Source organism: Meles meles, chromosome 10, assembly GCF_922984935.1.
Source record: "Meles meles chromosome 10, mMelMel3.1 paternal haplotype, whole genome shotgun sequence".
Taxonomy (NCBI): Eukaryota; Metazoa; Chordata; class Mammalia; order Carnivora; family Mustelidae; genus Meles; species Meles meles.
Window position 1 is genome coordinate 47608893 of NC_060075.1, and position 15160 is coordinate 47624052.

At 40.7% G+C, this 15160-nt stretch overlaps 1 protein-coding gene across 1 annotated transcript in view; it reads right to left on the reverse strand.

Moving 5' to 3' along the window:
* Positions 1–15160, reverse strand: part of CHN2 (chimerin 2) — a 304945-nt gene that overhangs the window by 6571 nt on the left and 283214 nt on the right. The window contains exons 8-11 of the mRNA XM_046021506.1: positions 11632–11716; positions 7268–7441; positions 2657–2734; positions 153–290 (exon numbers count right to left, since the gene is read on the reverse strand). Of these exons, the coding sequence (XP_045877462.1) occupies positions 153–290; positions 2657–2734; positions 7268–7441; positions 11632–11716 (475 nt within the window). The remainder of the gene's footprint in view (positions 1–152; positions 291–2656; positions 2735–7267; positions 7442–11631; positions 11717–15160) is intronic.

A 15160-nucleotide genomic window follows, 5' to 3' on the forward strand; every position in this document is an offset into this window, starting at 1 on the left:
CTTGTGATCTCTGTCAAATAAATAAATAAAAATCTTAAAAAAAATCTTTAAAAAAATTAAAAAAAAAAACAGTCCCGAGTTTTAATTTTCTTGAAGTTAAAAGCGTTCTACTTTGCAATTTGGTACAAATAAAAGGTTAGTTCTTAACTTACTCGCTGCTTCGATAAATTTGGGATAGGTGTCATAGGTGATAACAGGAATGGGTAGGTCTCTGAAGTAAAGTTTAAGGGCTCCAGTGATGATGTTTATGTCTGGATAGATGTTGGCAGAGATATCCGCCTTTTCACCATCTGAAAAACAATCAATGATCCAGTTCCTAATTAGGATCTATTTTGTCAAGTTAAAGCATGCCCAGAAAGAAAAAAAAAATCCAACAGTGACTGTGATGGGCCCACACAAGTCCCAGCTGACTACTCTTCCAATAACACCAACGTGCAGGAAGTAACAAAAAGAGGTTTGGAGAGAGGGATTTTCGGTCTGAGGGTAAGTGTAGCCAAAAAGGTAGTGAAATCAACTTATTGTAGTTCTTTGGGCCCAGTCTCTGGTAATTTGCTATAGAAACTTAGCATAGTGATTCATATTCTAGATACAAACAATCATAAGAATAACAGTCTCATATTAAATGATAATAAAAAATCAAGCTTTAAATAGCCACACAAGCATTCTTTGGATTTGAACATCACACACACATCATAACTCCTTAATGTCTTCAGTTTCTATTGTCTGCCACAGGCTCACTGACATTTCTCTCATCTCGGTTCTCTCTCTTCTGTCCCTAGGACTTTAATCTGGGAAACTCCGATCTTCCCTCATGTATGGATAATGTTCTATTCTAATCATGTTTGCAATCATTCCGAAGACATTTGACTTTTTGTTTTACCATTAGTAAAAATCAATCCAATTTAACTGTCACAGACTATACGTTTTTTGGCTAAGAAAGTTTCAATCATATCAAGATGATTAGCATTTTCTTTTACATGGAGAATTGAAGGAAAGCACAAATGTCTCAGCAGATTTGGTGCTGAGGATAAAAAGCTGGCGTACAGAAAGCAGTGAGCATGGCAGATGGGTCACCTGATCCCATTATTTACATATTTAACAAATATCTATTGAGACTCTACCCTGTGCCAGGCACCGTTAAGCACTGGTAAGTCAAAGAAGAAAAGACATAACTCCCTTCAAAGAGCCCTAGTCATTCTGGGAGTCAGGCAGGCAACTCCATAGTTATAAGGAAATGGGAAGCTTGCTAGGCAGGAAACGTGAAAACACGGTGGGGGAAGTGGACACAGGAAAGGACAATATGGGACTCTTAGGTCGACTTGAGGTCAGCTTGAGGATGCATGACAGAGGAAAGACTTGAGTGGACACTGACTAATAGGTAAGTGTTTTCCAGGTAGATATGAATGAATTTTAGAACAATGTGAGCCAAGGTACTTATTCATGAAAGCAGGTAAGGTGTATTTGAGTATAGCTGGGGCATAGAGCAGCTGTGCCAAGGTCAGAGCCAAGGAACAGACCATGAGCCTGAAAAGACAGGGTGACCAGGTCATCAGAGACCTTGTCTAGTGTTCTCCAGAGTGAAGGCTCTGTCTAGTAGGCTAGGGGTTCTAACACTTGACTGGCTTTACTAACGTTATTTGGAATCTTCAGTAGAAATATAGACTAGAAACACTACTTTGAAAAGATATGTAAATCCCCATGTTCACTTCAGCATTATTCACAAAAGCCAAGACATGGAAGCAACCTAATTGTTCACTGATGGATGAACATAGAGGAGATGCAGTATATAAATATAAATAATGGGATATTATTCAGCCATTAAAAAAAGAGTGATATCTTGCCATTTGTGGCAACATGGATGGACCTTGATGGAATTATGCTAAATGAAATAAGTCAGAGACGGCGAAAGACAAATACCGTATGATCTCTCTTATACGTGGAATCTAAAACAAACAAAACCATGCTCACAGATAGAACAGGTTGGTGGTTGCAGGAGACAAGTAGGGAGGGGTGGGAAACATGGCTGAACTGTTTTTTGTTTAAATGAATTGAATAAAAATTAATATAAGAAATACAGATTCTTGGGCTCACTTAACTTTCTGAATGGGTCCCCAGGGCGGGTCCTGGCAATCTGTACTTTTAATGAGCTCTCGAGTTCTTTGACCTAAGAGATAGTATGGCCTAGGGAGCATTTGTCACAGTTGTAAATAACAAAAGGTGTCACCTTCTAAACTTCCACTGATGTCCCCTGTTTCAGTGCTGGACATACCCCCATCCTATGCTCTCTTCTTTATAGAGATTTGGGGGACGGAAAGGAGGCACTAAGATCCTCAGGTGGGGGTACAGAAGGACACTATGGGACCATGGGGACCAACCATAAATGTTGGGCAACCAAATCAAGAATCATGATGGCACCAAAGGCTGGCTGCCCATTCAAGAAGTACTTTAAACTCACTTCCCCATGTGGTCACTTATCCACAACTTTTAAGGGAACACCTCCCCCAGAAAGGCAGAGGACTATGTGATTTGTAAACCATCATTCCTTGGCTTCTTGAGGAACAGCTCTGAAACCCATTCCCACTATGAATAATGTCTGGTTCTGAGAGAAAGCGTACTAAGGATAGGTCCTCTGGCCTTCAAAAAAGCACAAGCCCACCTCTGTCAAATGCCATTTTGACATCTTCGATGTGTTCAGTGAACCCAGAGACTCTGTAAAGGCCTTCTGACTTCAATCCTGTTGAAAAAAGAGACAGACTTTAGCTTCCTGAAACATCTACAAAGGACTCTAATTTCGTATTTACACTGTGAGCTATCAGGAAACGAACAAATAGAGTTCATGCTCTTGTATATTACACATGCTCACGTCAGAAGCCGGGCTTGTCCGTCTCCATTTCCAGGCATCTCTGTCTTCATTTGCTTGTGCGTGCTGCAAGAGAGACCTCAGGGATCTGGTCTCCTTCCTGCCCGGCTTTGCACAGTGAGCCCCCGTTTAAGATTCTTATCGGCCACGGTCTCCCGCTTCCTTGTTCATCAGACTGCTGGATGAGATTCTGCTGCTTCAGGCAGCAACATGGCTCCTTCCCAGCATCCTCTTAGCCCAGGTGCCACACTGTGTGCGGCACGGTGCTAGGAACACACCCGCACATGGGTGCTTGCATATTATCCTGATTTTATTGAAACAATCTAAATTTTATAGCCTTTTCTGTTTAATCATAAACAGGATAATACTTATATTATCCTATAATATATATTATATATATATAATAGGACAGAGGAAAGGATAATATAAACCCCTGCACAAAAATATGTTCAATGTTTAAATACGATTGATTTAATTATTATATCTTGAAATATCATAAAGAGGGGAAAAAATTTAGTGATGATTCTGGGAACTTGATCCCTGTATATCTGGGCTAAGAAAGGGTTGTGGTTTCTGCTCAAATAGATCTTATTGATTTGTTAAGATATGTCCTAAGGCCTGTCCAGGTCTGAAAAGCATCAGAAGGGATAAAGGGTCAGATTGTAGATGTTCCAAGTCCGAAACCAGCTGCTATCAAACTCCAGCTACAGCAAGAATGCGTGCACAGAGAGCTCGTACAGCTGGTGCTGGGTACTCTTTTCAAGCTCTTGGTCATGTCCTTTCCTGTTCTTCATTTCGGAAACATCGACCAAGTACATGCTATCTGCCATCTGTAAGGGTCTGCGTCAGAGACAACTGCCCCACATAAATCCTGCCGCCCTTCCTCCTGGGACTGTCAGAGACCTTCACAGACCTCGGCTTTGTCTCCCACTGAGACGCACTCAGTCTCAGAACTCATCTTGGTACAGTTGCCCAGGCTGCCAGCATTGATCCACTGGCTTGGCCCACCAGAGGAGACCTGGTGTCATCATCTTCTAGTTGGTGGTGCACGTGAGCGTGCCTCACTATGGGCGTGACCTGGACACAACACAGGCAAGGCACGTGTGGTGCCTTGGAGCACAGTGTGGTGAACACTAACCCTGCCTGTCTGTTTGTGGAAGGGTCCATGAGAAAGATCTTCTGGAAGAGTGATCTTTGAAGGAAGTCATGAAGGAAGGACTAGAGTTTTCCAGAGCAGCAGAGGCTTCCAGCTCTCCTTGCAAAATTGGTTCTCCCCTTCCTCAGCTGCAGGGGAACCTCCAATTTGCTGAGCAACATCCATGGCTGTGGCTAGTCCATTCTGGCTAATGTGAAGACAGCAGAATTGATGTGCATGGTGCCGGGGTTGTAGACTTGAAGAGGAAGAGCACGCCCTTCTGCCCTTGGTTGGAATGCAGAGAAGACGGCAGTGACCCTTTGGGAGCACGCAGATGAAGGCAGCTCTCGAGGATGGCGGAGCAACAAGCTGCAGGGCCTGGGTTCCTGCCCTTGGGGAGCTGCTCACCTCGCCCTAGATTGCTCCCAGGGCCTGGACCGGTATTAGAGAGAGAGAGACAGATTTCTACCTTGTTGCAGACACTATTGTTTGGGGGTCTCTGTGACAGCAATGAAGCTGGTAGACAGACATATTCAGAGGTGGAGTTAGGATAGGTAGTCATTCCAAGAAAAGGCAGAAGGAATAACATAGGCCGAGTCCTCTATGTTGGGCCCTGTGCAAGGTTGTTTATATGGAACAGCTCTTCTTAACTCTAGCAGCCACCTTGTGACTGATTCCATTCACTTTATGGGTGAGGAAGCATATTCAAATGGAGCAGGTAACTTGGCCAAGGTCACGCCACAGCGAGTGTGAGACCAGGCTGGGAGTCTCACTCCAAGTCCGTGATCTTTTCATTCTGCCACATCATGCAGAAACAAATGGCCATGAAAGAGCCTTTGCAAAACAGTAAGGAACTTGCCAGGGATGAAAATGAGGTAAGACTTTGGCAGAAGCGGCAATGAAGCTGGGGACGGGAGTCATGTGAATTTCTTCCAGCCCATTCTCTGATTCTGCTCCCAGGTGCAGGATGCTGAGGCCTGTGGCTCCAGTCCCTTTGCTCTGAGTCCCCTGGCACACATTCCTGCTCTGGGCTCTTCCAGCTCTTGTGCTAGGCGAGCTTCGTGCTGTGCTGCCCCTGGACACGGTGGGTAACTTCGCCGGAGTTTTCAGTTGCCTCAGATGAGGATCACCATGGGACGGTCCCAGCTTCTCCAGGGAAGGTGAGGTCTTGAGTGGAGGCTCCAGAGGGAACTCCCCAAATCAGAGCCCTCTAAGCAGTAGGACCCAGGGATAGTTTTCCCAGCTCCTCACCCAGAGTCAGGGCACCGCTCCTCAACTCTTACCCAGCTCAGCCCCTGCACAATACCTTCACCAGATCCCAAAGCAGGCACTAAACTCTGACAGGCCCAGGAATCAAAAGGCAGATGGCACTTACAGTTTGAGATGAAATGAGCAAGTCTTAAGGCAACAGAAGAGCTCTAGTTTTCATCCTGCACGGAAGAGGGAATGGTTTCCTATCTCTAAAAGGCTTGGAGTCATGAGTTTATAATGCCCTCTTTTGTTTTGGAAAGAATGGAATAGTTAGCCAATGCATAAATATCTGTGGAATAATTTACACCGGTTTGGACACAATAACGGACACCGACTACAGCAGAGAACCTATGCAGCAAAAATGGTTAAAGCCTCTGGGCTTTACATTGTCCGGTTATCCAAGTTCTACCCAGCAGTCCAACTTCTCCCCAACCGGACCTGATCCAACACATCACTGAACATTTTGATACTGAAGGGCAGCCAGACAAAGCACACAGCAAAGAAAGACGACTCAAGCATACTAGGAAGAAACTTCTCATTGAAATGTTTCTATTCTCTGCGGCTACTACTTCTTTTTTAAAAAAGTATTTATTTACTGGGGCTCCTAGATGGCTCAGTTGGTTGCGCCGCCAACTCTTATTTTGCCTGTCATGGTCTTGGGCTCCTGGGATCAAGCTCTGCGTCAGGCACAGAATTCCATGCTTGGCATGGAATCGGCTTCAGGATTCTCTCTCTCCCTCTGCCCCTCCCTGCTTACTTGCTCTCTCTCTCTCAAGTGAATAAATAGATCTTTTTGAAAAAGAGTTAGCTATTTACTTGTGTGTGAGAGAGAAATCATGTGGCGGGAAGGAGCAGAGGGAGAGGGGAGAAAGAGAATCTCAAGCAGACCTTCTACTGAGCGAAGCCCGATGCAGGGCTTGATCCCACATCCCCAAGGTCACGACTCGAGCTGAAATCAAGAGTCAGACGCTTAAATGACTGAGCCACTCAGGTGCCCCTCCTCTGTGCCTTCTTGATTTTTCATTGCACAGATCTTTCTAATCTCCTAACTCTCTTCTTTGAAAGAAACAGAACGAATCCTAGTAGTGAATTTCTCTATGGTAGAAAATATATGTGTTGATCAACAGTTTCTTTATGTTATATAATGGGATCACTTTTTTTTAAATTTTTTTATTTTTTTTTCCATTTTATTTATTTTTTCAGCATAACAGTATTCATTGTTTTTGCACAACACCCAGTGCTCCATGCAAAACGTGCCCTCCCCATTACCCACCACCTGTTCCCCCAACCTCCCACCCCTGACCCTTCAAAACCCTCAGGTTGTTTTCCAGAGTCCATAGTCTCTTATGGTTCGCCTCCCCTTCCAAATTTTTTTTTTTTAATAAACATATAATGTATTTTTATCCCCAGGGGTACAGGTCTGTGAATCGCCAGATTTACACACTTCACAGCACTCACGATAGCACATACCCTCCCCAATGTACGTAGCCCCCTCCCCCTCTCCCAATCCCACCTCCCCCCAGCAACCCCCAGTTTGTTTTAATGGGATCACTTTTTAAGACTCAATTCAAACCTCATCTCTGCCATAAACGTTTCCTGAATTGTCCTTGAAGCACATTGAAATGTCTTCCTCTGTGACTCCATCGTGCTTTGAATATACACACCCATAACATTTATTTATTTTATCACCTTTGATTCTGCACATGGCAATATGGATTTCTGGAAGGTAAGAACCATGCCTTTCGTATCCTCAATGTGTAGAAGATAATAAATGCTTAACAAATGTGTGTTGGCTGCATATATGCTAGGTTCCGGTACAAAACAGAACCTGATGTAGTTGGCTGGATTTAGCTTGTGTGTGTGTGCGTGTGTGTGTGCATGTGTGTGTGCTGGGTCAGAATGTTTCCCCAACATCAATAGTGGAGAGAGAGTCAATTTAACAACTATAAGAAAATTTCCTTGACAATAGTAAAAACAAACAATGAAAACAAAGTCACTAAAATAAGGAGTCTTTTCCAAACCTCTTGCTTCAATCTCCCGTATGCATATGTCTACCACCATGGGTCTCTGAGTGTTGTGAGCCTTTACAAGTGTTGTGAGGTCACAGCAGTACACCTTCTTGATCCTCTTGAGATCTGGCTGACAGTCATTGGGAACGTGCTTGGAACACTGTTTGTGTACATTCAATCCACAGTCTGTAAGCAAAGAAGCCACGTTAGCCTCGCCGGCCCTTTTGTCAAAGCCTGACCCAAATTATATGTTACCAAAAATAAAACTGGAAACACCCAAGGGTTTGCTGTATCTTTCTGGAACATCTATCCCATTTAGAGGTAATACTCTTCACAAGTATGAGTATGAATCCATCTTTACTCACAAAACTTAAATAATTCAATTTTTCTCATTTAGCCTTTTTTGTTGCTGGACCATAAGAATAGAACATTTCACTGAGATAGTTTTGGTGATTAGCTAGGTTGTTTGTAGGGTTTTTTCCCCCCACCTCTTTTGAAACTTGGAAACTTTGGGTCTACATGTGGATGTTTGGGTTTAGAATCCCAGAGCTAGTCTTGGCTCATAAAGGGTACCTAGGACTTTTGCTAGATTATTTTTCTAAGGCCATGGATTCTCCTTTAGTGGAAGATATGATTACTCTCTCTGTAGGAATCTTTAATTTTTGATCAGAGGGACCCATGACCATTGGTATCTTCTTCCTTTTTCCTGAAGAGCTGCCCGTGGTTTCCAGTACCTTCCCCTTGTTGGGCAGTTTGGGTGGACAATTTTTCTTTCTACTTGCCTTACTTTGACACCCGTGAGTGGAAATAATGTCTTACTAGATACTGGAGGACCTGAGAGTTTACAATTTAGAACAATGCCATGTAATGTGATGATTACAGTAATTATTTATAAAGCTCGTATCAAGATCCAAAGCTAAAAAGGTCCTTTTAAGTTCAATGAACACATTAAAAGCCTTGTTAGTGGTTGGTATTCGCTGACATTGAATTTCTTTAACAATAACAAGACATAGTCTAGATTCTGGAAAATAAAAATATAATGCTGAAGTTGTTCAAAGAATGTGCTAATAAAAACATATGTTTTATATGTTTATATATTATATGTATATAAATATATATACATGTGTTTATATATATATGGCACACATAATAATGAATACCATAATTACCTATTTAGCAAAAGAGCACTTAAACACACCAATGATTTGAGAAAATCTAAACTTTTATAAAATCACCAAAAATGATTTTTAAAAATCATTACATCATTTTAAAAAAATTAAAAAAATTTTTTTCAGTGTACCAGAATTCATTGTTTATGTACCACACAGTGTTCCACGCAATACGTGCCCTCCATAATACCCACCACCAGGCTCACCCAACCTCCCAGCCCCGCCCCTTCAAAACACTTAGATTGTTTTTCAGAGTCCACAGTCCCTCATGGTTCATCTCCCCTTCCAATTTCCCTCAACTCCCTTTTCCTCTCCATCTCCCCATGTCCTCCGTGTTATTCCTTATGCTCCAGAAATAAGTGAAACCATATGATAATTGAATCATTACATCATTTGCATGTAATTTTTAGACTGAGTTCTGTCTACCCTCCTTCGAAAGAAAAAAAAAAAACAGTTCTAAATCATCATGGCTTTATCAACAAGAGAAATTCAACAAAGCTCAAGTAAACTTCAATAGTATTTTGATAGATCAATTTGTAGTTGTGAATTTGGGCCAACTGAACCAAATAGAACTGATTTGTTTTCTTCCTTGGATCCTCTTTTGTAAAATAAGGATGATAACAGGATCTACTCCTGGGATTATCATAAGGATCAGCTAAATGCGTCTCTCTAAACTCTGAAGTGTGGTGAAAACTATATGCGAGTAAAGGAAACAGCAAATATGTGAGAAAATACAAGGATACCCGGCCAGCTATTCTGTTATTTCATTAGTAAGCTTTACTACGTTCTTGTAAACTTCATTTAAAACAAGTTTTTAAAGTTGTGGTCAAATACACATAATACAAAATTTACCATTTTTACCGTTTCTAAGTGTACGGTTCAGAGGCATTAAGTACCTTCATATTGTGTGCAACTCTGACCACCATTCATCTCCAGAACCTTCCACTTCCAAAACTGAAACTCTACCCATTAAACAATAACTCCCTAGACCCTGGCAACCACATTCTACTTTCTATTTCTATGCGTTTGACTACTGTAGATACTTCATGTAACTGGAATCATTAGCATTTGTCCTTTTGTGACTGGCTTATTTCGCTTAGCATGATGTCCTTAAGGTTCATTAACATTACAAGATATGACAGGATTTCCTTCCTCTTTAAGGCTGGGTGATATCCCATTGTATTGATATATCACAATTTGTTTATCCATTGAGGGACACTCTGATTGCTTCTACCTTTTGGCTATTGTGAATAATGCTGTTATAAACACAGATGTACAAATATTTGTCTGAGTGCTTGCTTTCAGTTCTTTGGGTATAGATCCAGAAGTGGAATTTCTGGATTATATGATAATTCCATTTTAAATTTCCTTATAAACTTCAATTTAAGATTAAGATCTGAAGCAACAGTGGATTTCTGTAGAGTTAAATACTGGCATATCATTAAAATTACGATGTTTTGTAATATATACAAATATTCAGTATTTGCAAACTACTACAATTCCATATGCTAAAAATAAGGTCTGATTCAAATAAAAAATAGTTAAAATATGTAAAATACTGAGAGTTGAGAGGGAGTGATGGCTATTCTTAACCTTTAATGACCAAGTTTCAATTTTCCTGCTGCTCAGAGGAAATAGGAGGCCAAACAGTGGCCACTGGAGAATATTAACATTATCACCTCAGAATATATTTTATTTAAAAAAACAACAAACAAAAAAAAATAAAAAAAACAACAACAGAAAAAACAAAAATGTTTTGACCCCAGAGAAAGTTGCTATTCACAGCTAATCCAAACTCCAGAGTTTTGTTCTCATATAATATTGACTTTGGACTGATTTACTACTCAAATTGGATAATACTAGCAATTAGGATATTTCTGGTAGGTGTAATCTGGACAGACCGAATTAATGACCACTGGGTGATTCAGATAGTCTACCACTTAACACAGTGGTTGAGCTGTGAGGTGCTTTGTAACTCCCAGGTGAGAAGTCTTTTGTGTTAATTGGGGTATCTGGAACATTCTTGGACAGGCTGCCTCTGAGCCTGTTTGTTGCTTGTCTCCTGGATCTGTGATGGGGGCAAGTAGCCTTAAACCACATATACAAGCACTACTTTGACCCATCCTGGTACCACCGCTGATGATTGCTGTATCTACACTGTAGAAGCTAAGGTAGCCCCTTCTGAGCAGAGAAAGGATTTAAGGTCCCACAGTCCTGTGAACCCAAATGGGCAGTATGGTCAAATAGCTTATCTTAATGTAGTGTCATTAGCTTATTTTATTTTAAATGCTTCCTAAAAATTATTTTAAAAAAATAATACCCTAGTAGCAAGGAAGAAATCAGTCATGGTGTTGGTAGAAAATCAGTATACTATGGGAGGCTATTCTTGCTCCTGGCAGGACTGCCTGCCAGAAAAAGTGTGGTGAGATAAATTCCGCCCAGTTAAACATGAGTTTGGCAATTCTTTGGTCTTTTGTTAGCTGTATTTTAATAAGATGTGCTATGTGCTGTTAGCACTGGGTGTGGGCATCTAGTTCTAGGTGGAAAAATACCTAAGGTTTCAAAGTGCTTTGAAAATATGCGATATCCAATCAAGGTCTTTAGTTGCATAGCTAATCTGATAGCAGAAAAATTCTGAGCATGGGTTCTGGAGCTGAATCAATTTTCTACCACTTACTATGTGGCCAAGAGCGATTAATGATGGCCTCTAAGCCTCAGTTTCTTCATCTGTTCAGTGGGAAGAGTAATTGCATGTCTTTAAGGTCTGTTGGTGAGACTACATGGCATGATAGAAAGCACTTAGCTCAATGCCTGGTGTGTGGGAAAGGTTCACCAGTATTTCTGTTTTCATGCCTTGCCTTTTGTAGTAAAGTGGGGATGTGGTTTCTCTATCTTTGCCATTCCATTGGAATTGATTTATTTTTCTTTTAAGGACCACTGCCTCTTTTGGGTGGTGGGTAGGTGCATAAGGAAATATACTTGCTTGGATTTTTTTCTTTGCTTGCATAAAATTGATACTCCCTTTCATTCCAGCAGACACCCAGAACAGTCTCTCCATTAAGCAGAGAGATGACTTGAACCTTCCAGAAAGGTAGACTTTTGAGCTAATCTGGATCTGTTTTCCAACTCTGGAGAAATGATCTCCAGCTCAACATTATGTCACTTTATATAAATGGAAAAGGATGAAGAAAGAAGGTCTGTGTCTACCTGAGCAGCGAACCCCTTGGGCGATGAGCCCCCACATGAAGTTGGCACAGTATTCACACCAGTGCGGGCCTCGGAATGTGTGGACCTGTGATCCAAAAAGGAGAAAAATGTCAGAAAATTCAGTTATATGAAGGCAGGTAGCCTTGGACATGAAACACATAGATGATATCAAGAAATGAAGACTTCAGTGGGAGTGAGCATCCCTCACTGGGCCTTTTCCTTCTAGTGGGTGGAGTTACAAACAGACCAGAGAAAACAGAGATATGCTTTGATCTCTGAAAATCCTCTACGGATTCACTGTGCCCCAGGCCAGAGTTACAAAGGAATGTGGAGCAGCAGTAAGATTATAGGGCCATGCCCTCAGCTAAGGAATGAGACTCTTACCACCCAAAACAAGGCACCGTGTGGACGAACCCAAGATAGCCTGGGCCGGTCACCATAACCTGCATTTAGCTCTGCAAGTTCTGGAAGGCAGGACTCAATTATTGCATCCTTTTGACCAAAGTTCCTCCATGTGTAGAATATCCAGACAGGTATAAATAAGACATGATAATGGGAAAATTAGAAGCTTCCAAGGCTTTGAGCCACTTCCCAAAAAAAACCAAACAAACAAAAACCAAATAAACCTAAAACCAAAAAAAATGGCATTATAAAAAAATGAGGGAGTTGGCGGAAATGAAAGCTACTGATAGGGTCTACAGAATTACCTTCCCCAGAGACAGGGTCCAGATTCAGCACTACGGGTGTGGCCTATGAATGTGTAACTTGAAAATCCTCTCTGATTGGCCCAGTTGTGAATCTCATTGGTTGGTGCCCCAGCCAGTTCAATATTTTGAATATCATGAGGTAAGGATGGTTTTATCTTTAATTATTCAGGTACAGGTCCTCTTGTGAACGGACCATGTATTAAGTCATCATTTAAAACAAAAACAAAACAAAGTACATGTTCTCTAGCACCAGTGAGCTTCAAGACACAGAACTAGGGATTCCTTGAAAGCAAATGTGGCCAGTGTAAACCAAAACCACCACAGGCAGTCTACTCAGAGACATACAAACCCATGTGAAAATGTTTTGAATTTTTACAAAATTAAAATATTGTGAGATATTACTAAGAATTTTCAAAGTTTAAAGCCTCCATTAACTGTAAAAGAAATACAGAAAATATTATCTTTTTTAACAGACTGGGAGGCCAGTCTGCTACTTTTTTTTTTTATTTTAATTTTTAAAATTTAAATTCAATTAATTAACATACAGTGTATTTTTAGTTTCAGAGGTAATGTTCAATGACTCAGTATGCTAAATTTGGTTAATACAAAAAAATACGAGAATGGCAACTATGGGTACAATTTGGGAAGATGCTCATCAGAGCTCTACTTAAAAAAAGCATCACTTTGAGGTCTTTGGGTACACATGCCACTAATTGTATATATGTAAAGTGGCAAACCAAACAGACCTGGTTCCCTCCTCCTGGAACTCACAGATTTGCAAAGGCAAACAGAGTGAGCAAGTTAAAAAATTAAACTTTAAATTAAATTAAAATTAAAAGTAAACCACGACCATGGTTTCTACGCAACAAAACTAAGTTTTGGTATTTTAGTTTGTCACATGCAAACTGTCCAGTATACTATTTCTGCTTTGAAAAACAATGGGGGAAAAAAACAACCTCTTGGAATTGTTTTTACTAAAAAAGGGTAATTACGCTGTAAGGAAATGGCACTAAGATATGACAAAGCCTCCTCGTCGGAATGCAGAGAATCTATCCCAGGGAGCACATGTTCTCACACAGAGCCAAGATGCCACGGTTCATTTAGAGGCCTCCTCAGATTAAACATGGTCTTTAAAGAATCCCTCAGTAAGGGGTTCTACTGGCAGTTGAAGATTTTCTAAATTTAGTAATCAAAGGTTTCTTAGTATTATTTTACTAGAAAGGCTCTAAAGGGATGGTGCTGGTTAATTATGGCAACAAAGCTGATGGTTAATATACTATTGAAATTGCAAGATCAATAAAATAAAATAAAATCATACAAGGGCTATAAAAGAAAAAAAATTTTGTTACTAGAGAGACTTAAGAGTCTCTCAGTGTTGTCCATAGTGGTCAGAAAAGCTTCTCTTGGGAAGTGACCTCTTGAAGGAGGGGAAGGGCCAGTCTGGTAGGGGCAAGGTTGGAGAGCATTCCAGGCAGGAGGAGTCTACAGAGGTCCTACAGGAGCAAAAGAATTTGGTGTGACTGAAGAATGAGGCCAGTGAGGGCCAGAACACCAGAATGAGGAGAGGGACCTGGCTGAGGTTGAAGGTAGGAAATGGCCTTGAAAGTTTCATTAATGAGCATAGATTTTCTTTTAATCTAGGTCCAGTAAGAAGCTCCTGAAGGATTTTAAATAGGATAATGGTTTAAAAAAAAAAAGAAAGAAAGGATATTCTGACCACCATGTTGAAAACAGATGGAAGAGTATTCATAGTGAAAGAGATTCAGAATCTAGTTGGTAGTTTCTGCTTGAGAAAGGAGAGAGGCCAAGATCAGGGTGATGGAGTTGGAAATGGAAATGGGAAGTGGAAGGATGTGAGGCATATTTTAAAGACAGAATTCATAAGACTTTATAACAGAATAAATATGGATCTTTGAGGGAGAAAGTAATGAAGAATGACTTCTAGATTCTAGCTTTAAAACCAAGTGGATGGTGATAACATTTGCTGAGATCAGGAAGAAAGGAGAAATTCTCTTTTGGCGGGGGGAGGAGAAATTCAAGAATTCAGCTCTGGCCAGTTTAAATTTAAATGTGTTGAGCTCAAGTAGGAATTCACACATAATTCAATAGCTCAGAGGAGGAGAGAGGGCTGGATCTATACATTTGGCTACCTCTGACAAATAAATGCTTAAAATTGTGTAAATGGATAAAAACTATTAGGCATAGAGGGTAAAAAATGAAGAAAATAGAGCTCAACCCAAGTCCTCTGTGCTCCAACAGTTAGAAGCAAGAGAGTCAAGTGCTTCAGAAGCCAAAAGGTGAAGAGTATTTTAGGGAAGGAGTAGTCAACCATGTTCAATTCTGGGAAGAGGTCCAGTTAAATGAGGACTGAACACTGATTCAGACACATGAAGTTATTAGTAACCTTGGCAAGAGCAGTCTCTTTGGATCAGTAAGGGCGAAATTCGTACTTAAGTGACATGAAGAATAAATGGAAGGTAGGGAAGTGGAGAAATGTGGACGCAAATTTGTTAAGTTTGGCTATGATGTCCAGCAGAGCAACGAAACAGCTCCAGGGAGATACAGAGATATGGGAGAATTTTATTTTATTTTTTAAATAAAATATGGGAGACATTAGGGCATATTCACTTGTGGATGGAATTGATGTAATATGTACAAGAGACTGGAAATGAAGCGAAGGAATGAAGGTTGATCTTGATTGATCTTGAAAAGCTGAGAGATGCTGGGCATTGGGTCATATATGGAATATTCAAAAAGAGGAACAGTTTAGATCTTTCTAGAATTAGCAAAATCACATCTTCAGATTTAGAAAAGCTAAGTGA